The sequence below is a fragment of the Petaurus breviceps genome, unplaced genomic scaffold (genome assembly GCF_028583685.1).
Source record: "Petaurus breviceps papuanus isolate PSGF00001 unplaced genomic scaffold, PetGlider_PUasm1.0 77, whole genome shotgun sequence".
Lineage (NCBI taxonomy): Eukaryota > Metazoa > Chordata > Mammalia > Diprotodontia > Petauridae > Petaurus > Petaurus breviceps.
Window position 1 is genome coordinate 11,154,045 of NW_027186492.1, and position 21,667 is coordinate 11,175,711.

Genomic DNA, 21,667 nt, shown 5'->3' on the forward strand with positions numbered 1-21,667 from the left:
AGGTCCAGTTCCTATCTCTGTGTTTCCAATATCCACTCATCTATAAACATGTTGTTTTTCCTTCAGTAGAATTTAATCACTTTTAGGGCAGGGACTGCTTGGAATGTAGCAGATGCTTAATAGATTCTTATTGATTAGATGTGATTTGAGCAAATAAATATGCCTGTTACTGGGCTATATCTAGGAAAAAAAAGAGATCAGTTGTGATGTGTTTCAGATCCTTGAAAGCAAACTAAAATAACTACTTGTTCATAACTAAGAGTTCAAGGTGTAGAAAACATGGTGAAAATTAAAAAAAAAGATTTAGTTAAGTCTTTACATTTTGTGGTTTGACTACAAATCTGTAAAAACACCATCTTGCCTTCCTATTTTCAAATGGGCCAAAACAACTTCCTAAGATAGAAGGAAATCTAAATTTCAAGTTTAGGTCAGTTAAGGATCCTTAGTTCAAAGAATACCCAAATAATGAGTTTGGACCAAATCTCTCTCCCTCTCCCTCTCCCTCCCTTCTCTCCCCCATCCCCTCTCCTCCTCCCCTCTCCCCCTCCCCTTCCTTCCCCCTCTCTTCCCCCCTCTCTCTTTCCCTCTCACCCTTTCTCTCCCCTTTCTTTCTCTTTGGGAGGAGAGAAGGCAAGGAAATTGGGGTTAAGTGACTTGCCCAAGGTCATATAGCTAGTTAAGTGTCAAGTGTCTGAGACCAGATTTGAACTCAGGTCCTCCTGACTTCAGGACTGGTGCTCTATTCACTGCACCACCTAACTGCCCCTCTTCTTTCCTTTCCTTTCCCATTCTCTCCTCTTTTCCTCATTGGAGAAGCTTTAAAGAAGTTTGGGATTACTTAAGGATGCTGAGTAGCAATCAGTTTGAAAATGACCCTGTGCTTACATAAACTATGCATAATATGTAATTTAATTATATGTAGTATAACACATTGTAGTGCTATGTACCCTGATTAGTATAATACATATACAGGTATATGCATTCATATTCCCAAAGTATATGTCCTATAGACTAGCCCCTCTCATATTTGTTGATCAGAAAAACAGAAGGGATATTACAGCCAAAAGGAAAAAAGCAGGAAGGAATCCCAAGAAAGTAAAGTCTCAAATGGAGTATATTTCTGCTGTAAGTAATGAGTTAAAATTTTAAACCCTAGAATTTTTCCAGCCTGAAGTTTAGGGTTAAACTATTCATCACAGAGCAGAGGCTTATGATGAGGATTATGAAGAAATAACTGTCAGAATACAGCGAAAAGATTAGTGCAAAGTACATCTCTTAGGCAGTTCCTAGGAGGCACTCCAGACATGCATTATGTGCCTCTTCCAAATTAAGCAGAAATATCTGGATCTATCCAGTTACCTTTTCCTTTGATGTGATTTGCTGTAACTGACCTCTCTATTTTTATAGAAACATGGCAAATAGGGGCAAATAGTGAAAAGCACAGCGGTATGCCTGGAAACCAGTGCAACTGCATCATGCATACTGGGTTGGCTTAGATCAAGTTTTCTCCTCAATCATTTGAGGGTGAGTTTTAATTAGATTCCTTGTAGGTAAAAGGTTTTCTTTGGTTACCTGTTTGCAGACTGTATCTGCTTCTCCTAAGTTATAGACTTACAAGGATGACATTATAAAATAGAGGCTTTTTATGGTCTCAGAATTTATTTCTGGAAAAGCCGGCAAATTGAATTTCGTGTAGTAAAAACAGTGTCTTGGTAAAAGAATTCTCTGACTGACTGCCTTTCAAACAGTCTAAATGGAAACGCAGCTTTTTTCCGTTTGCTTGACCGCATTTACTGGGAAGAACAATTACGATCATTAAGCTTTTATATACATAGCACTTTCTTTTTTTCCAAAGATTTTATGGTCATTTTTCCTATTTATTCATTACCTTAATCCTGAAGGCACCTCGGCATTGGGGGCATAGATGAGAAAGGAAAAGCATAAAGAAGTTAAATAATATGTCCTGGGTCACAGAGCTCTCAGGGCAGAATTGGAATACACAGCTTGGGGACAATGCCCAAACAATTGCATGAAAACAGAAAAATCCAGTCCTCAGATGCTTTGCACAAAACTGCAAAATTCCCTAACCCTGGTGCAAATGGCTTTTTAATAGCGTTTTAGTATTTAGTGTTTTCACTTTCCATTTACATCCTGAGTACTTAGAATAGTGTCTGTCACTTAGTAAATGCTTAATCAATGCTCCCTGAATGATTATTTAAAAAATAGCTTTAGAGCAGGAGTTAACCTGGGGTCCATGCCCTGTTTTTGTTTTTTGGTTGTTTTTTTAAAGATGATATGTTAATTGGTTTCCTTTGTAATCCTGTGTGTCTTTTTATGCATGTAAAAACATCGTTCTTTTAGGGTATCTATAAACTTGAGTAGATTACTAAAGGGGCCCATGACATGATAAAGGTTAAGAACCCTTGCTTTAAAGAAGGCATAGAATGATGGATAGAGCTAGACTTCCAAAAACAAGGGTTTAAATACTGCTTCTGACATCTGGCTCTGTAACTATGAGAAAGTCTGTGGACCTCATTTTCCTCCTCTCTAAGATGATAATGATGAAAATCATACCTGCAGTTCCTAACAGGATTGCCATGAAACTCAGATGTAAAGTGCTTTGCAAACTTTAAAGTATCATAAATGCCAGGAATTATTGTTATTGTGGTTGTTGTTTTGTTATATGTGATGGAGATCTGGTTCCCGTTTCCTCCATAGTGAACAGAGGTATGCCATGCACATAGCAGGTACCCAGTCATCCAATGGGTAAGCATTGATTAAGTACCTCCTCATGTCAGGCCCTTTGCTACGCTCTGGGGATACAGATACAAAGAATGAAACACTCCGGATTTAGAAAACATTGACTAGATGGTTTTATGCTGGCCCTGCTTATAGGATGCTGGGACTGCATCAGAAGATTCTTTCCCCCTGCTTTCAAAAGCAGAGCTTGCTGTCATTTCTGTTGCCTGCCCCTTACAAAGGACGAGGAATAAACTCCTGAAAGATCACAAGGCATAGCAGTCTGTGCTTTCCAAATCTGATGGGGAACAGGATTCCTTAGTGCTTGGAGTTTGTCGTGCTCTGAATATGAGCTTCCAGATCCTGGCGTGACTGGTGACTTGGGGGTCATGGTCACATGATGTCATGCTCAGAGTGCTGTTTCTTTCAAGCTTTTATATCCTTTGAGAAAAGAGATTCAGCTGGGCTCTTCTAAGCCCCTCTGTAGGCTGGCAAAGCAAGCTGCATAATCGCCAGCCGAGGTGGTTTTGGAGAAGTTTATGGAATTGCTCTCACTGTCTTCTAATGGTCAGTTTTACTGCACGCTGATAAAGAATGTAATTAGAGTATGGACACATTTAATAGAGAATATGTTTCTCTCACTGCTTTTATTCTCATTCCCAAACAATGTAAATAGAGCTCGAAACAGTGTAAAATTAGTTGAGCTACATTACTAAGTCAAGCTTCTTTCTCCAATTTTGCATACTGAGTTTATTTTTAGGGTTTATATATATATGGTATAGATTCCCCCTGCCCCCCACCTCCACCTCTTACAGCTCTACACAGAATCACACATTTTAATGAGTTTAGGGCACAGGTGTTAACAGGAAAAAAATAATGATGTTTGCCATTCATCTTTCAAATTAAATAATGTGTTTTTAAATAGTAACTTTTTTCATAATACATTATGGGAACAACATTTATCTGTCACATTTTAAAAGATGTATTTGTAATAAATGTAAATTACCTTTAGAAAATCAGTAATTAGGCTCATCAAAAAATAAACAATCTGCCACAAAAAAGATAATCTTTAGCATAGTTAAGTATAATAACTGTTATTTGAATAAGTTAACAAATTAGGGTAGATTGCTTCTGTAATTCATTTCCTATAGCACGAGTTTAGGTTACAACATTAAGCTTCTAAAGGGGGGCCAACTGGGAGCTCATACTTTCGTGAAATATAATTCCCACATTGGGTAACTCAGATTTTGCTTCTTCAAACTAGACTGAGACAGAGTATTCATCACTGGATTTTTGAAATGGGAAAAATGGAATTTTTGTCTCAGTTATGGATATAATATCACCTCAAATTTAACAATCAATAACTGTCTTATTAAATATGAAGAGTGGAATTTTAAAAGGAGAGTTTTTTAAAAAATGATGGAAACCAACCTGTCATCTTCAGACAAGATTTTAAAATTCTGTTTTTACCCAAATTCTATTAACCTGTCACATACTTTTTCTGCACTGTATTTTTGGGGCCTCAGGTATGTTTGGGTAAAATAAGAGCCCCGATTAATTCAAAACTGAAAATAACATCGAGTTGCCTTCCCCCTACTTTATTTCTCAAACTGGGCCATTTTTTTCAGTAATTGTGAAAGCATAACATGTTACTGGGGAATCATCTGTGATAAAAGCAGCTGTAGATTGTATCATCCAAGGCAAATCAGGCTGGAGCATGATCCTTAACCTAAAGGCTGCTCATCTCAAAGCATCCAAATCTTCTTCCTTAGTCAATCACGGAAGCACTTGTTAAGTGCCTACTATGTGATAGGAACCGTTCTAAGTGCTAAGGATATCAACAAAGGCAAATGATTCCCACCCTCAAGGCTCTCACATATTCTAATGTTCAAGAAGTTCTAATGGGGGAGAGAATATAATATACGAGTAGCAATGTACAAACTAGGAACTATTTGGGGTAAATGAGAGAGAATCTGAGAGGGAAAGCAACAATATGCTAGTATAAAGGGGGAAAATGATTTAACAAACTGATGGTGTTTACACAGAGAAAAGTGAAATCAGTGAAAAGTATATAATTTGGTTAATCCTAATTTGGGCACTCCTTTGACTATCGATGTCAGATTTGGGAGGAGAGGGGCTAAAGCATTCAGATGATTATCTGAGGCAGCTAGGTAGAATAGTAGATAAAGCACTGGAAATAAATTCAGGAAGACCTGAATTCAAATCCTATCTCAGAGAAGTACTAACTGAGTGACCCTGGAAATGTCATTTAACTACTCTCTGTCCCTGTTTTCTCATCTGCTAAAATTGGGAGGATAATAATAACAGATTCTCCACAAGTTTATTGTGAGGATTAAATAAGAAAATATGCTTAAGGAACTTTGAAAAACTTGACTTATTTACATCTTAACTATTATTATCTCAATGCTTCAGTTCCCCTAGCTAGCATGAGATAATGAAAAAAGATTGCCATAGGTTCTGAGCTGGAGGGACCTTGCAGGCTAAGTTCAATCCATTTATTTTACAAATGAAGAGGTTAAATAGCCTGTTCCAAGACCACACAGACAAGAAGTGGTAGAGTAGGAATTCCATCTGATGTTCTCTGATTCTGAATCCAGCCCTCTTTTCATCACATCACATCCTTAATTAAACACCAATTTAGAAAAAGTTCCTTCCTTCCTTCCTTCCTTCCTTCCTTCCTTCCTTCCTTCCTTCCTTCCTTCCTTCCTTCCTTCCTTCCTTCCTTCTTTCCTTCCTTTCTTCCTTTCTTCCTTCCTTCCTTCCTTCCTTCCTTCTTTCCTTCCTTCCTTCCTTCCTTCCTTCCTTCCTTCCTTCCTTCCTTCCTTCTCTATTTTTCTTTCTTTCTCACAGGAATTATTTCAGCTTACTGTACCTAGATTTCTAGCATGATAGCAACTCCAGTCAACCTAATTTAGCCTTTTCTTCTATGCTGGTTGAGTTGGATCAAAATTGCATTACTGTATTTATAGATTTACTTAACAAGTCATTTATAGGAACTGCATATGGTAAATGGTATTCCTGTGGAGTGTCATTCCCCTTCACAATGCATGTATCTTTAATCACATAAAGACTGCACATACCTTTCAATGAGATGATTTATGTGCCCGGGGAGGATTACATTCTACCTGTGCATATTTATATGCCGGTCGTTGTGAAGGTTCAGGAGGTTTTCTTCACAGGTTAACGTTTTACTGTTAGGGTGCAATACAGCCTGGTCTTTCATCTGTTCTGCCTTCGATGGGAGGCCTGGAACTATACTTTTGGCTAAAGCAGCACAACCATCTTCCAGCATCCCAGAACCACCTGGCTTCCCAGAACTACTCTCTTCATTACTCTCGCTTGGAGCAGCAGGTAGGGCTGAACTCGCCTCACAGCTGTTTGAAGTACCAAACTCATTACACATTTCCTCTCCAATGTCAGATCTTTTCTGGGAGGTGGGACTCAGAGTGCCCGTGTCAGTTTGATCACTCGAGAAAGAAAACCCACTGTAGTTAGAGGAGGCTTTAGTCCCTTCTAGGGAAATTGGATCTTTTTCTGACACCACAGCTTCCTTTGGGGGCTCACTGGAGAAATAACATTGCTGTTCACCTTCCTCATCATCAACACAAGCCTCAAAGAAACATTCAATATCCTCTTTTTCATCTGGGCCCGATTCAGGGAAGTCAGGTGGCAACAGAGAGTGGCTTTTCTCTTCTGTGTAGGTGGTGACCTCCCCACAGTCGCTGTCATGAGATGAGAGGGAAAGGTAGGAATAAAAGTCTCCTTTTCTGAGCTGGATGGGCCTGTGAGAATGCTCTAACACTTTTTCCTTGATCTGAGCTAATGATGTGGGAGTGGCTGCCTCACTCTCAGGTTGGAATTTATTCTTCAGGGCAGTTGAAGCCATGTCAATGATCTCCTTAACAAAGTTGTGTACTGAACAACCTTCTGTATCTTGTTTATGTAAAGCATCCAACTCACAGTTGCAACAGGAAATTCTGTCATCCATAGCAACTTTTTCTTCTGTTTCACTGGGTTCCAATGCTGGGGAGTGATCAGCAGGCTTTTCAGCTGTTCTGGGTGCATTGTCAGATGAAGATTTTAGTAATGCTGGATCTGGTTTGTTGATCACACTGGTTTCAGTGGCATGTTCTGGACAAGACGTGTCAGTAGGAATAGAAGCTGCACTTTGAATTTCAGAAATTGAGTGGTTTTGACATTCCTTTGGAGGGTTCCTGGAAGGTGAAGGAACAGATTCCTTCCCTTCCACATTTGAATCATCAGAGCTATCTGTAAACGCTTCACACATGCAGCTCTCACACTCTAAAGCCTCATTCTCAATTGGAACAAGATCCTTTGACACCTTTGAAATTCCATTTGGTGTTTCCTTTGGTCTTTCTGGAATGCTTTCGACATTGCCATTCTCCATATCATCTACAAATGGATCTTTATTGACTTTGGGAAAATTCTTTTTATTTTCTCTCTTTGTCCCAATCTCATGCACTTTAGATGAATTTTTACCATTCCCGTTATTTTCAGGCATCCGCCTTATGGAGCCATTCAAAAGGGCTTCAATATTCAGGGCATCTGTGGTGTTAGATGTCTCACTGCTGCCTCTATCTTTGCTGCACTGAATTTCATCGCTGAGATTACATTTCCTCTTTTCTCTCGACAGTGAAAATTTTGGTCTAATCCAGGTCTGCAATTCATTCTTGATGTAATCCAGCCCTGAGATTAGATTGCATTCTTCGTAAATCTCCTCGTCAGTTGCAATACTGGAGTCGTCTTCGTCTTTGACACATAACTCTTCTTCAGTCAAGGTGAGGGTGGAGCTGGAGAGTAGGTCACTGTCATCTTCATCATCTGTGCAAGCAGAGGTGCAGGAGACGTTAACGATCATGCTGACATTGACATCACTCTCATCCGCCACTGAGTGGGTAATACGTTTCCGGAAGGATGCATTTGAATCCTGTGGGACTTTGTTTCTGTGCAGTACGATATCCTCTGAGCAAAGGGAGAGCTCATCGCTGCTACTGAGTTCAGTGAGAGAGGCGGCTGAGTCTTCGTTGATAGAGGATGCTATGTCCAGTTGGCCTGGGAAGGACATCTTTTGGGAACTGCTTTGGAGAGTGATGTCAGAAACACTACGCTTTATCTTTTGTTCCGAGGGGCTCTGGATATTCTCCAGTCGATTTAGGAGATCTAAAGTTCTTTTGCTTAGTTCGCCAACTGAACCACTGCTCACACTGATGTCCTCTGAGCTGTGGCGGCTAAAAAGATCTTCATTGCTTTTATATGATGTTAACCAGCTTTCCAGTGACGTGCTCCGTTGAAGGCCATCACCATTTTTCAAGATGCCTGATCCAAATAAGTCACTTCCGGGTGAAAGGGACTCCAAGGAAGAGCTTTGAAAGAGTAGAGGGAGTTGCTTGGCATTTTGCATGCCTGGTAATGACTTCTCTCCATTGCCACTTTTACAGGAATTGGGATCCATTTCATGGGGCACACTTGCCAGAATACATTCGTGGGGAGCTGCATCTGGATGTAACTCTGTAGCCTGATGTTTAGATTTGCAGGGTTTTTTATCAAAATAAAAACCACGAAGCAATGGGTCCTCCACATGTGCTTTTTCACTCTGTGATTGTTTCATTACCATTGGTAATTTGAGTTTTGAGCCTTGGAGGTATGAGTAATCATAAAATGTAAACACATCATGTTTTCCTTGTAATTCTTCTTCCAAACAATCAGGGCTATGCTTGGTAACACTGTTTAAATCTCCATCTTTTCCATTTACACAACACATTGGTGATACGGGTGACTGAGAACTATTTGGAGGCTTAATGTCTTCCTCCTCGTCTTTAATTTTTTGTTTTAATATGTTAACTACATCACTCATGTGAGGACCTGGGTGTTCAGTTTCAGGGTTACTCGGAGGTCCATCCATATCATTCAGCAGACACATTTCAGAGTTGGTTGTGGTTTCGGTGTCCCCTTCGCTGACGATGCCACTCTCACTCCCAGAATGTTGACTCATGTCTCTTCCGTGGCATGTGCAAGGCTTAACCAAAGCAATACCACCTACAAGGTCTGGCAAAGATTTGGTGGATGAAAATGAAGAGTCTTTGCTGAGACTTTTTGTTAAAACTTTAGGCTGAGTTATTCTGGGGAGGTTGGGGCTGGTTGTCAGAAATGGCATGTGGTTCTCTTCATAAAGTTCGACATTGTGAAGGCTATAAACTTGGTAGATATGGGGGCTAGAGGGGGCAGTGATGCTAGAGCCATAGTGGGATCTTCCTTGGTCACTAGCATATTCCTCATAACTTCGGTCCTCACTGCCTGCATCCTCCACCTCGGATTTCAAGTTTGGCATGGTGTGTGCGTGGGTGTGTTCTGGATCAAGATCACTGGATTCTTCATTTAAACTGATTAGTTTATTACTTATGTCAGTTTCATCCCATTCTAGGGCATCCTCACTTGTCCCATTTAGATCCATCAGGCCATGGTCAATCACATTCAAAACCTCCTACAATAAACAAAAGAGAGAGAAAAAAGAAGATAATAAAAAATCTCAGTTTATTTTCTTAATTGGTTAACATCAGATTCTTCTTTCCAGTAAAAACACACCATGAATATGATGTTAAAAGTCAAGGCAAATGTGGTCTCATATTTACTTTCAATCTATACCCAGAATCTGGCCTCTAATGCCACTGTGGGAGTATATTCTGATCCCCATTCCCATTTTCATCTCCCCCATTAGAATGCAAACTCCTCAAGGACAAAGATTGTCTTGCTTGCTTGTGTATATAACCCCAACACTTACCATGGTACCTGGCACATCATAAACACTTAATATATGTTTCTTCTAGTGCAGGAAGGCAGCATAGCGGATTCACTGAGTCTGGAGGCATGATAGCCTGCCTTCAAATCCTGCCGCAGACACTTACTAGCTGTGTGCCCCTGGGCAAGTCAACTCTCTCTGCCCCAGTTTCCTCAATTATTAAATGAGGTTCATAATGTCCCCTACTTCATGGGGTTGTTGTGAAGACTGACAGAAAATATCTTCTCTTCTGCAGCCACTGGTGGGAAAAAGCACTCCCAACTCCTCTTAGATAATAATAAATGACATTTCTACAAAGGTGACCGAAAAGTCTTGGTACAGTTTTAAGCTTTAATAGCTTAAAGTTATTAATTTTAATAGCTTAAAAGTACACTAAGACTTTTGGGATGCCAGTGTAAGTGCTTATATTTGCAAAGCATGTTATATTCATTACCTTATTTGAGCATGACAACAACTCCATGGGGTAAGTGATATTATTATTATCAACTTTCAGATGAGAAAACTGAGTCTCAGAGACATTCTGACTTGCCTCTGGTCAAAGAGTGTGTTGTGGGGAAAGGAGAAGAATTTCAAACCGAGGTCTTCAGGAATTATTTCATCTATACCACATTACCTTGCCAAAGGTTTCACCTTGAAACGAGCTTACTTCCAGAAACATCCAAGCGGATGAGTACAACATGCATATGGACATAGGATCCTACTTAGGTATATGTACAGACAACCCTAGAAATCTCATCCACACTTCTCTCTTTTTTTTGAGGGAGAAGGTAGGGCAATTGGGGTTAAGTGACTTGCCCAAGGTCACATGGCTAGTAAGTGTTAAGTGTCTGAGGCCGGATTTGAACTCAGGTCCTACTGACTCCAGGGCCGGTGCCCTATTCACTGCACCACCTAGCCACCCCTAAACAGGACCATGTAGGTGTGTTGGTACTTCTGTAGAGCAGGGTGGGGGTATCCACGAAGGGTATAGCCTTTCTTGAAGCCTGCTCCTTATCTCATAGTAGGGAGGGAATACTGAGTACATGCCAGGTAAATATTTTTTTTATCGAATTTGTGATTTCATCAGTATAGGGAGCTTCTGATGAGGGCTCTCCTCTACTCCCATAAGGATCAATGACTGCTCCGAAACTCAGAGGTTGATAGACTTGCCTGAGTATACTCAGAGGTTAAGTGACTTGACCCGAGTAATACAGTCAAGAGGCACCTGAAGTAGAACTTAAAGTGAAGTCTTCCTGCCTCTGAGTCAATTTTCTACCAGCTATACAATGTTGCCTCTTTCTGCTGTATTGCTATGTGTATGTCTGTGTTGGCAAGTTTACCTAACAGAAGCAGCTGAGGAACTTGAGGGAGAAATCAAAGGGAGCACATGCCAGGCAGGTCAAATCACTTCCACCACTTTGACCACCACCTGTCCCCAGACCCTGATGGAAAGAGCTGAGGACATTGAGGCCAGAGAGACCAAAGCACAGCAGCGTACTCCATGGCCCTGGCTCCTGGTCCTCAGGCCATCTTCAAAAGGAGCAGCCTCTGCAGCAAATGTACCAACAACCTCCCTACCACCACCACCAGTGGTTGGCCAACTTCCATCAAAGGGCATGTAAGCCCAAGAGCCCTGGGACTAGCCCTGGCCCAGAGAAAGCCTTGCCATTAAAATAATTCAGATGAGTAACCCCTGTGCAGGAGAGGCCAGGCATCTTCACCAGCAGGCCAGTCATCTTAGCTGAAACAGTGAGGGACCTTGAGGGAGAGGCAAGACCAGCATACACTAGATAGGTCAAAACTCTAGCAACACATCAACTGTCATGTCTTTTAAGACTAGTAGAGAGCAGTGGGCCCCCACCACAAGACCACTGACCCCATTTCCAGCCTAGCCCCTGCCACCACCATGAAGAAAATCAACTTTTATGGAGATGTGATCAGACATTTGCTTCCTCAGTAGTCAAAATTATTGAAGATTCAGAAAAGAAGATTCTTAACAATCAAGTCATTGGCATTTTCAAATGGTTCACATTAGAAATGGATCTGATTTAATCAGTGGAAACGACTATAGAAGATGCCTTACCATTGGCTGTGCTCCTGCATCCTAAGTACTATAGGACTTTTCCATCTGATTTGCAGATGAGAACTCCCATATGTGTTGTCTCCCCCATTGGAAGATGAACTCCCTGAGAACAGGGGCTTTCATGCCTTTCTATCTGTACCCCTGATTCTTAGCATAGTTTTTTTTTTCTTTTTGGAGGACAATTGGGGTTAAATGACTTGCCCAAGGTCACATGGCTAGCTTTTGTGTTAAATGTCTGAGGTCAGATTTGAACTCAGGTCCTCCTGACTCCAAGGCCGGTGCTCTATTCACTGTGCCACCTAGCCACCCTCTTAGCATAGTGTTTTGTACACAGAAAGCACTTTTGTTGTTGACTCATTTCAGTCATGGCCAACCCTCCACAACCCCATTTGGGATTTTCTTGGCAAAGATACTGGAGTGGTTTGCCATTTCCTTCTCCAGATCAGGAAACTGAGGCAAACAGGGTTAAGTGACTTGCTCAGGGTCACACAGCTAGCAAGTGTCTGAGGCTGGATTTGAACTATGGTCCTCCTGACTCCAGAGCTGGCACACTATCCACTACACCACCTAGTTGCCCAGTAAGCATTTAATAAATGCTCTTTTGTTCATTTTATTCATCTGTCCATTCATTCATTGTAAGCTCCATTATAAGTATTTTATATTATGAATCGCAAATTCTTTCAACAATTTGGTTGGGGGAAAAAAACAGGTTTCAATGTTTTAATTCCTCAGTAGTGGGAAAAAAAAGATTTGTCTGAAGCATAAGTCTTCAATCCTTCTTCAAACTGATAGTTAAGGGATCACACACAAACATATTAGGTATAAAATATCCATTAGCACTTTATTATGCTGGATATGTAAGAGATTATCTGTATAGCCTACTTAAGTGTAAAAGAGACCAGTTACAAAGTAAACATTAATTAAAGGATATTTTTAAATTTTATAACAGAAATCTTTTATGCTGCCAATATTATAGCAGTTAATCTAATACACTGGCAGTCATAACACTTGCTTAGGTATGGAGTACATTCTCTGTGATGAATTTCTATTAGAATTTCTGTTTATTCTTTGCTTGCTGATAAAGGAAGTACTAATGACTGGTTAGCATGGTTAATGAATGTTAAAATCCTCAGCTGTAAGAACAATCAATCAGTCTAATCAAATAGTATACTAATTTCAAATATTGTCTGTGCTGACACTGTACTCTAAGGAAGTACTAATAAATAATTGAGTTAGTCTTTCAATTTAAAAAATAAGGTGGGGGGGGGTAAGAGCCTGTCATTCTCTGATAGGATTTACTACTTGGCATGGCAATTTCTAATGGTGCCCCATATGATATGGATGCATTTTGAGACATGCCACACCAAGAGCTTGACATACAGAAATCTGGGATTTGGTTTATATGCAACTTGGGGAGCTCATTCTCTGATCCAGCTTTTTGGCTCCAGAGATTTGGTCTAAATGCTTCTATGTGGCAAGGAGAGACATATTGAAAACTCAGTCCAAAGGAAGTGCATGTGAGTGTGTGGACATGTGCACACACGTGATCTAGTAACATCTAAGGGAAGGCATCATGCCACAGTAGGCAGAAAGCCAGCCTCAGAAATTGGAACATATGAGTTCAGCTTCTGTTTCTGTGGCACGTTGGGGATATGACCCTGGACAAATCACCTAATCTCTCAGTGTTCTTAGGCAAATCTAAATGTCAGTGAATTATCATTTGCTGATCTGCATTAGGACTTGGAATATACCATTGAAACCATAGGTTTGGATCAAAAATATAAACACTTTTGGGACATAAACTTTGTTATAAAATTGATGCAGTTTGAAAAATACTATAGAGAGTATAGGTGGCACAGTGAGCAACAGCCCTGGAGTCAGGAGTACCTGAGTTTAAATATGGCCTCAGACACTTAAAATTGACTACTGTGTTACCTTGGGCAAGTCACTTGGCTTTGCTAGTGCCTTGCCTGTCCCTCTCCAAAAAAAAAATGCTATAGAACAAGATAATGGGAAATATTTGCCTTAGATGCCCATTTTTCCTCTTTCTCATAACTGGTTGATTCATGGGTACATATAATCTTAGGCAGCTAGAAAATATAGTGGATAGAACACTAGACATGGACTCAGAAAGACTGCAATACAAATCTTATCTCTGGTATTTATTGGCCATGTGACTTTGGGCAAGTCACTTTACCATTGTTGACTTCAGTTTCCTAATTAGTAAAAATGGGGCTAATAATAGCTCTTACCTCACAGGGTTGTTGCAAGGATCAAAGAAGATAATACATATAATACACTTCACAAAACTTATAACACTTTATAAATACTATCTATTATTACTAAAAATAAAAATAAAAAAGATGGAAAACTCCTTATGCAAATGAAGGCTAACTGATAGACAACCCATAAATTCTTTAAGAAGTCAAGAGACATCAAGGAAGGCTCCTAGCATGTTAGAGCAATCCCTTGTATTAAGCTAATGTCCTTTTGATAAGGACAAAGGTTGCACTAGATTACCCAGCCATGTATATTTGTAAGGAACATTCATATCAGTAAGATCATAGATGCTTTTAGGATCAGAGATCCTATAACTAATTCTAATAGTTCACTATATATTAAACTTTCTATGTATGCCTCTCAGGAAAAATGGATAGGGACCTCACTTGATCTGGTAAAAGTGCTATTAACATGGATTTTTAGCTGTTTATCTACTTGCTTAAATTGAGTTTGTAGTCTAAAATGATGTTGAGATCGTTTTCGTGTAAAGTACTTTCTGGGTAAGGTCTCCCACATCCTATACTTGTGCAGTTCAAATTTTGGACTGTACATTTAAGGTGTATGATTTTACATTTATTTGCATTAAATATTACCTTAATAGCTTAAGCCTGTTATTCTAGACTGGCATGACATTATGAATTCTAACTCAGTCATTCAATATGTTAGAGCTAAATGGTTAGACAGACGATTCATAGTATTCGGAAACAGAAGGGACCTTAGAGGTCATCTGGTCCAACTCCATCATTTTATAGATGAGGGCATGGAAGACCTCAGAGGCTAAATTACTTTCCAATAGTCACAAAACTAATTATAGTCAGAGGTGAGATTTGAATCGAGTCTCCTGACTCCAAATCCAGTGTTATTACTACTACTTTATATCACTAAATTCCTTTTCCTACCTCCTAAGTTATAGGAATTCCCTAAGGCTCTCTCTAAGGCCTGCCTCTTTCTCTCACTCTCCTCCTTCCCCCCACTCGCCACTTCCCCTTTTGTTTGAATGTTTTCCTTAGCAATAGTAACCAGTATGGATGGATCCAATAAATGCTAATTAATGAAGATGATGGCATTCACTACTGGCATGTGGATAAAAAGCCTGTCTTTAAAAGTTTATGCATTTCTTTCAACATTTTCTTACTTGGTGATGAGTTAATAATACAAAAGAATTTTATTTCTCCAAACTGACTAATATGAGGCCCAAGAAACTTATTTTAAGTAGCTATTCATGTTGAGGGGATTTTTTTTTGAGATAGAGAATTTTCTTGTTGCAATTTTTTTAAAACTTCAAATGTTTCCACTTTAAATCCAATGGATAAATATTAAAGTGATGGTAATTGCGATACAGATAAAAAGCAAAAACTTTTCTTCCCCACGTGTAGCTTATATTCTAATAAGGGAGAGAATATGTATGTATGTATGTATGCATGTGTGTGTGTGTGTATACCTACAAAGTAAATGGAAAGAAACCTTAAAGGGAAGTCACTAGTAGCTGGAGAGACCAAGAAAGCAGGAGGAGGCACTTGAGCTTTGATGGAAACCAGGGCATTCCAGTCATGGAGATGGGAGATGGAGCATTATGGGTGAGGAATAATAAATTTAGGCCAACATGGCAGGACAGCCACAAAGAGGCCTAAAACACAGAAGTGGGTCAGGTTGTGAAGAGATTTCAAGACTATAGGGAAAACTGACCCCCTTCCCAGCAAGACCACTCCCTGCCTCTCAGATTACTTTGTGGCTACACACGCATCCCTTGGAGGGTCAGTTTTGCATTTTAGAGAATAACTTGTGAGTATTATTTCTAGTAAGAGCAAAATATATTTATATATTAGTTTCCAAATTACTGTTATTTCATCTTTAATTATTTTAAATTTATTTTCCATATTTTATATTAGTCCATAAGTATACATATATGTAAATTTAATAAATATGTGTATACATGTATAGGTGCATATGCATATATGTACATATGTACACACATATAATGTAGCATGAGTAACTACAATTTTTTTACTGATAGAAGTAATCAAGAGATTTTGGAGATCACTAGCCTTGACAGTTAATGTTAACTATGAGGAAATAACTAATCCAGATACATAAAGCAATGCTCTCATAGCAAACCTAACCCAACAACCCATATCAGTGGAAATTCTTGGACAAAGAGATCAGAAGCAAAGAAAAACCAAGCGTTATCTGACCTGTTGGGATTTCTCTGTAATAAGCATGACAAATAGTCTCAACTTCCAATGATTTTTAAGTTGCTGTAGCAGCCATGTTTTTAGAATAAAAGCCAAGGCAGGCAAGACATAGGGTGATGCTTCAAGTTTACTTTCTTCCCATATGTTTTATGGACCTCCCTACATAGGATTTCATCTTTAGGTCTTTTCTAACTGGGAAGGAGAGTGTTTTCTAACAGTAAATTATAGCAATTCTCCTTTGTTTATTCTAGGATCAGACAGACTGAAATAACATGGTTAGCACAGGGGTATGACCTTATTGCATTCATCATGACCAAGATTTCTTTGCAGCGCAACATTTTTTGCCATAAATTTTCAAATCAAATCTGTTCCTATTAGTAATTCCCTTGGGCATTGAATTTTTGTATATCATTCCTCACAACTAGCAAGACCATATACTTTTTCTATCTGCCATCCTTTCTGGTTTTCTTGCCAATTTTATGGAACCCAGGACACTCATCAAATGACCAAAATAATTCTAGTTCAGTGGTTCTAAGTCTCTTTATAGTGGGAAATGGAGAGAAGAATGAATGGCTGCAGCTGTAATGATGCTGGGTGGAGAAGATAGAGTTACATGGCTTATGGTAAAAACACTAATTTATTAATTATAACAGAGTGGATACAAAGTTTTGTGTGCAAGAATTTTGCACAGAGATCCACAGGCCTTTTGGGGAGTTATGAAAAAAATAAAGATAATAATCTAAGGAAAAAGATGAAATGTATAAGTCATATAAATGAGTATGAGCCATAAAAATAATCATGACAAACTGTAGCTGTGTAGAGCATAATATAGGTTGTAACTTTTCTAGGATGTAAAGTGGAATATGATTTTAGTACAGTCATTTTATTTCTCTAGGTCTCAGTTTCCCTGGGTCTGAAATTTTCTGATTTGTGGATGAGTGAAAACTATCATCTCAGTACATCTAAGTTTTTGTCTCATCCAGCTATCAAACAGGACCTACCTGATGTGAGCATTACACACACACACACACACACACACACACACACTGTTGTTCGGTTGGTTCTGACTCTTTGTGACCTCATGGACCATAGCACCCCAATACTGTCCATGGGCTTTTCTTGGCAAATAATACTGGAGTGGTTAGCCATTTCCTTTTCCAGTAGATTAAGGCAAACAGGGTTAAGTGACTTGCTCAAGGTCACACAGATAGTAAGTATCAGAGGTCAGATTTGAACTCAGGTCTTCCTGATTCCAGGCCCAGTGCTCTATCCAGTAAGCCATCTAGCTGCCTCCATACACACATGCACTCACACATGCACACACACATTCACACAGCACACATATATGTGCACATAATTTATATGAAATACAAATTTACATTAAATGTTATACATATACAATTTGTATTGCTAATATATGGATAGAGACATATTTAAAATTCACCTAAAGAAAAAATATAAACTTTCCTTGCCTATCCCCCAGATAAGAGTGATGCCAATGAAATTCTCTATTTCCTTTATACTCCATTCTATATTTGAATAATATCTTCTGTAGCAGCTCAGTTTTTATGAAATAGTAAGTTCTTCTATCTTGTTCCTCTCTCCTTCCCTAGAGTTTTTCTTCTGTATGTGAGCATCTTTTTTTTTAAACCCTCAAGCCAGTTTTTCTTTTTTTTGTCTCATTAATCCTTAGAAGTCCTTGGAATTTTTTTAATTAATTAAGTTTTAGTTTTCAACATTCACTTCCATAAGATTTTGAGTTCTAAAATTTCTCCCCCTCTCCCCTGATGGTGTACAATCTGACATTGGCCCTACATATACATTCATATTAAATATTTTCACATTAGTCATGTTGTAAAGAAGAATTAGAACCAATGGGAGGAACCATGAGACAGAAGGTAAAAAAGAGAGCTAGGAATGTGCTTTGATCTGCATTCAGACTCCATGGTTCTTTTTCTGGATGTGGATAGCATTTTCCATCATGGGTCTTTTGGAGTTGTAACCCTTGGAATTTCGAAGGACTATTTTAGTCTCTTCTTCTCCTATTAGAATGTAAACAGTTAATCTTTATTAACCCCTTTTAGTTTTCAGATTATATTTTAAAGTTCTCCCCAGCTCACCCAGTTAATCAGTAATCGTTATTTATGTGTTTTTGTGTGCCAAGTCATTGTGTTAGGTGTTAAGAGATAAAAAAATGAAATTGTAACTGTTGATAAGGAGCTTACATTCCATCACCAGAAACATGTTTGTATATGTGTATTTCTTCATTGTTTTTACCTAACAAAATGTCTGCCTAATTAAAAACTTCTCAGTAGTATAGTTTAGAAATATAAATTTCATTAAAAGTCCTTTTTTCCATGTAGAATTATACCATACTTCACTGGATAAATTATTCTGGTTACAAGCCATTTTTCTTTCCCTTTCAACATGGTGTTTTCCAATCTTTTCTTTTCTACCTGGTAACTTATATGTAGTCCTATGTAATTCCCATTAGGGTTCTATAGAATTTATCTCCCCAACCACTTGCAATACACTTTTCTTTGTTGTGGATTTTGACTGTTGCATTTCCATTTGAGTTGTAATTTAGACTTATATCAGTTACAATAAATGGATTTTGTTAATCTTCTGGTTCTAATATGGGAGGCATGTAATTTTCTGAAATGTAGAATTTAAGTTTTCTATTTTATTACATTTTTATGATCTTCATGATATTTCATAATTCCTAGATTATTATGCTTTGCCCTGTTTTCCAGGACAGTTATTTTTGATGATAGATTTCTTATACAGTTTTAATTTTTTTTCTATTTTTTTGACTTTGCATCAACTCTTTTTTCTTTTAGCAATGAAATGTTTATTTCTATTTCTTCCATTTTTCCCCAAGCTATTCATTCCATTTTCCTCCCTTATCCTCTGGTAAATTAGCTTCACAGTCACTTCCCATCTTCTTATCCTTAATCTGTCCCTTTCTATTGGCTCTTTTCTTGCTGCCTATAAACATATCTAGGTCTTCTGAACCATTAAAAAAAATCTTCTCTACCATCCCCACAAACTAACATCATATACCACTTCTTCTTACAGACAAAGTTCTAGAAAAAAGCTGTCCACTTCTGTGGCCTCCACTTCCTCTCTTCTCATACATTATGCAATCTTTTGTAATCTAGCTTCCAACCTCATCATTCAGCTGAAATTATTCTCTCCAATGGTCGCTTAATTCTTAAATCCAAAGACCTTTTCTTAATCCCCGTTCTTTTTGACCTTTCTGAAGCATGACATCTTACCTTCTTTGAAGAACTCTATTGATTTCAACATCATAATCACATCTAATTCTCTTTGTACAAGATGAAAATTATGCATATGTAAGAGCAGAATAATAGGTTCCCTTTGGGTAGTAAGGAAAGATAAATATTCAACAAACATTTTTTAAGGTCTTCCTCTACAGAGCTCTGTGGTTTGTGCCTAGGGAACAATCATCAGAGAAGGTACCTAGAATTCTAAGTCCCAGCTCCATCTATAGATGTAACAATTCTCAATATCACTTTAGATTCTTCATTGGTGAAACAGATAAATAATAGTGTGTACCACACTGCAATAACAGTGTGAGTAGAGCTCTTCTCAAATCTCAAACTCCAATAATAATGAAAACTCTTAGAATTTTTTAAAATATTATTTAATTTTCAGACCTGCATTCTCCCTAGCCCCACATTAATTGAGAAAAGGGGAAAAAACTATTACAAACAATAAATTCCCCCACTGACCATGACTGAAATACATGGATGTGTATGTAATACACATAAAAATTATGTATATATTTGTGTGGATGTATATTCATATACACACATATATACACATATTCATATTATATATTATATACTCATACTTTAACATATATGTGTGTCCCAAAGTCTATCTCTTCTCTCTTAGGAGGTGGGTAACATGTTTCATTTTGAGACACCTTGAATTGTGGTCACTTCTTGATCAGAGTTCTTAAATCTTTCAAAGTTGTCTTTACAATATTGCTGTTATTGCAAAAATTGTACTTTTAGTTCTGCTCACTTCATACTACATCAGTTCATAAAAGTTTTCTAGTATTTTTTTTCTGAAAGCATCCCCTTTATCATTTTTATAACACAAAAGAATTCCATCACAGACATATACTAAAATTTGTTTAGTCATGAGTACCCCTTCGGTTTCCTATTCTTTATTACCATAAAAATAATAAATATTTTTTGTAAATAGCTGTATAAAAATTTATTTTGTGAATTTTTATTTAAAAGGACTGCCTTTTCCTCTTTTTTTAGTCTCTTGGGGGTATATAGACCAAGTAGTAGAATCATGGGTCAAAGATTATGCTCAGTCTAATAGCTTTTGGGGGTATACTTCCAAATTCTTTTTGCGGAATAATTGGCCAGTTCATAGCTCCACTGGCAATTAATTAATAGGACTATTTTCTCACAGCCCCTCCATCATTTCACATTTCTCCTTTTATATCAACTTTACCGGTTTTATGGGTGTGAGGTAGAACCTAACTCTTGTTATATAATCCATGACGGAATAGTTTGAGACAATTCTTTGCAAAACTGGAGGATCAGTTGGTAATTCAATTGAGCTGAAGGTGTCGTGGAGGAAGAGGTGCTTGAGTTGCGCCCTGAATTAAGGGAATGATTTCAACAGGCAGAAATAGGTTGGCAGAAAGAGGGAGAGAATAAGCAAAGGCCAAAAAATTGGGGGGGAGGAAAATGAGAACAGAGCATGGTGAGTAGCCAAAAGCCTTCTTGGCAGGAATGCAGAGTTTATGAACCAGAGTAATGTGAGCAAAAACTCAAAAACTTCGGTTGGAACTAATAATAATAGCTAGCTTTATATAGCACTTCTAAGTTTTGCAGAAATACTTTACATATGTTATCTCATTTGATCTTCACAACAACCCTTTGAGGTAGGTACTATTATTATCCCCATTTTATAGAGGAGGAAACTGTAATATGTCAATCTGAATTCTGGCAGACATCGGTGATGTGTTAGCTCATTTTGCTGAACTGCTTTTCTTCTCTTCCTTTCTTTTAAAGTCTCTGTTCCAGGAAATATCTATCTGGGTGGACTGGATGGGAGGTGGTGGTGGAGGAAAGGACATATTTGGAAATAATAAGTGACACAAAAAAAATGCAAAAATGAATGATATCAATGAAATTATTTTATAAGAATGTAAAGCTTTGAAAGAAAGCTATAAAGCTTTGATAGAAACCTCCAAATTAGCACCATTCTACAAGCAAAGATGCCCTGAGGCCTACTATATGATCAAAAACTATTTACTTAGGTCTCCTATATATTGTTTGTCAACTAAATTCCTCCTCTGAGGTCTACTATGCCTGCAGAAAACTCAAAGGCTGGCAGGTCCCTCTAAGGCAATAGTTCTGTATTCCTAAGGCCAGCCTTGCTTGCTATTTGACCAGATTGGCTTGAGAGTGACATTTTCAGCCACAAAAATTTTTGAAACTCTTATATAGTCAATAGATTGGTGGAATTAGATTCAAAAAGACCCATGTTTAAATCTTACCCCAG

The 21,667-nt window shown here is 38.3% G+C and overlaps 1 protein-coding gene across 5 annotated transcripts in view; it reads right to left on the reverse strand.

Annotated features, from left to right (window-relative positions):
• Positions 1-21,667, reverse strand: part of AKAP6 (A-kinase anchoring protein 6) — a 620,041-nt gene that overhangs the window by 2,327 nt on the left and 596,047 nt on the right. For all 5 annotated transcript variants that reach the window (XM_069105978.1, XM_069105977.1, XM_069105976.1 and 2 more), the window contains one exon: positions 5,841-9,262. In XM_069105978.1, coding sequence (XP_068962079.1) covers positions 5,882-9,262 — 3,381 coding nt within the window. In that variant the 3' untranslated portion in view covers positions 5,841-5,881. The remainder of the gene's footprint in view (positions 1-5,840; positions 9,263-21,667) is intronic.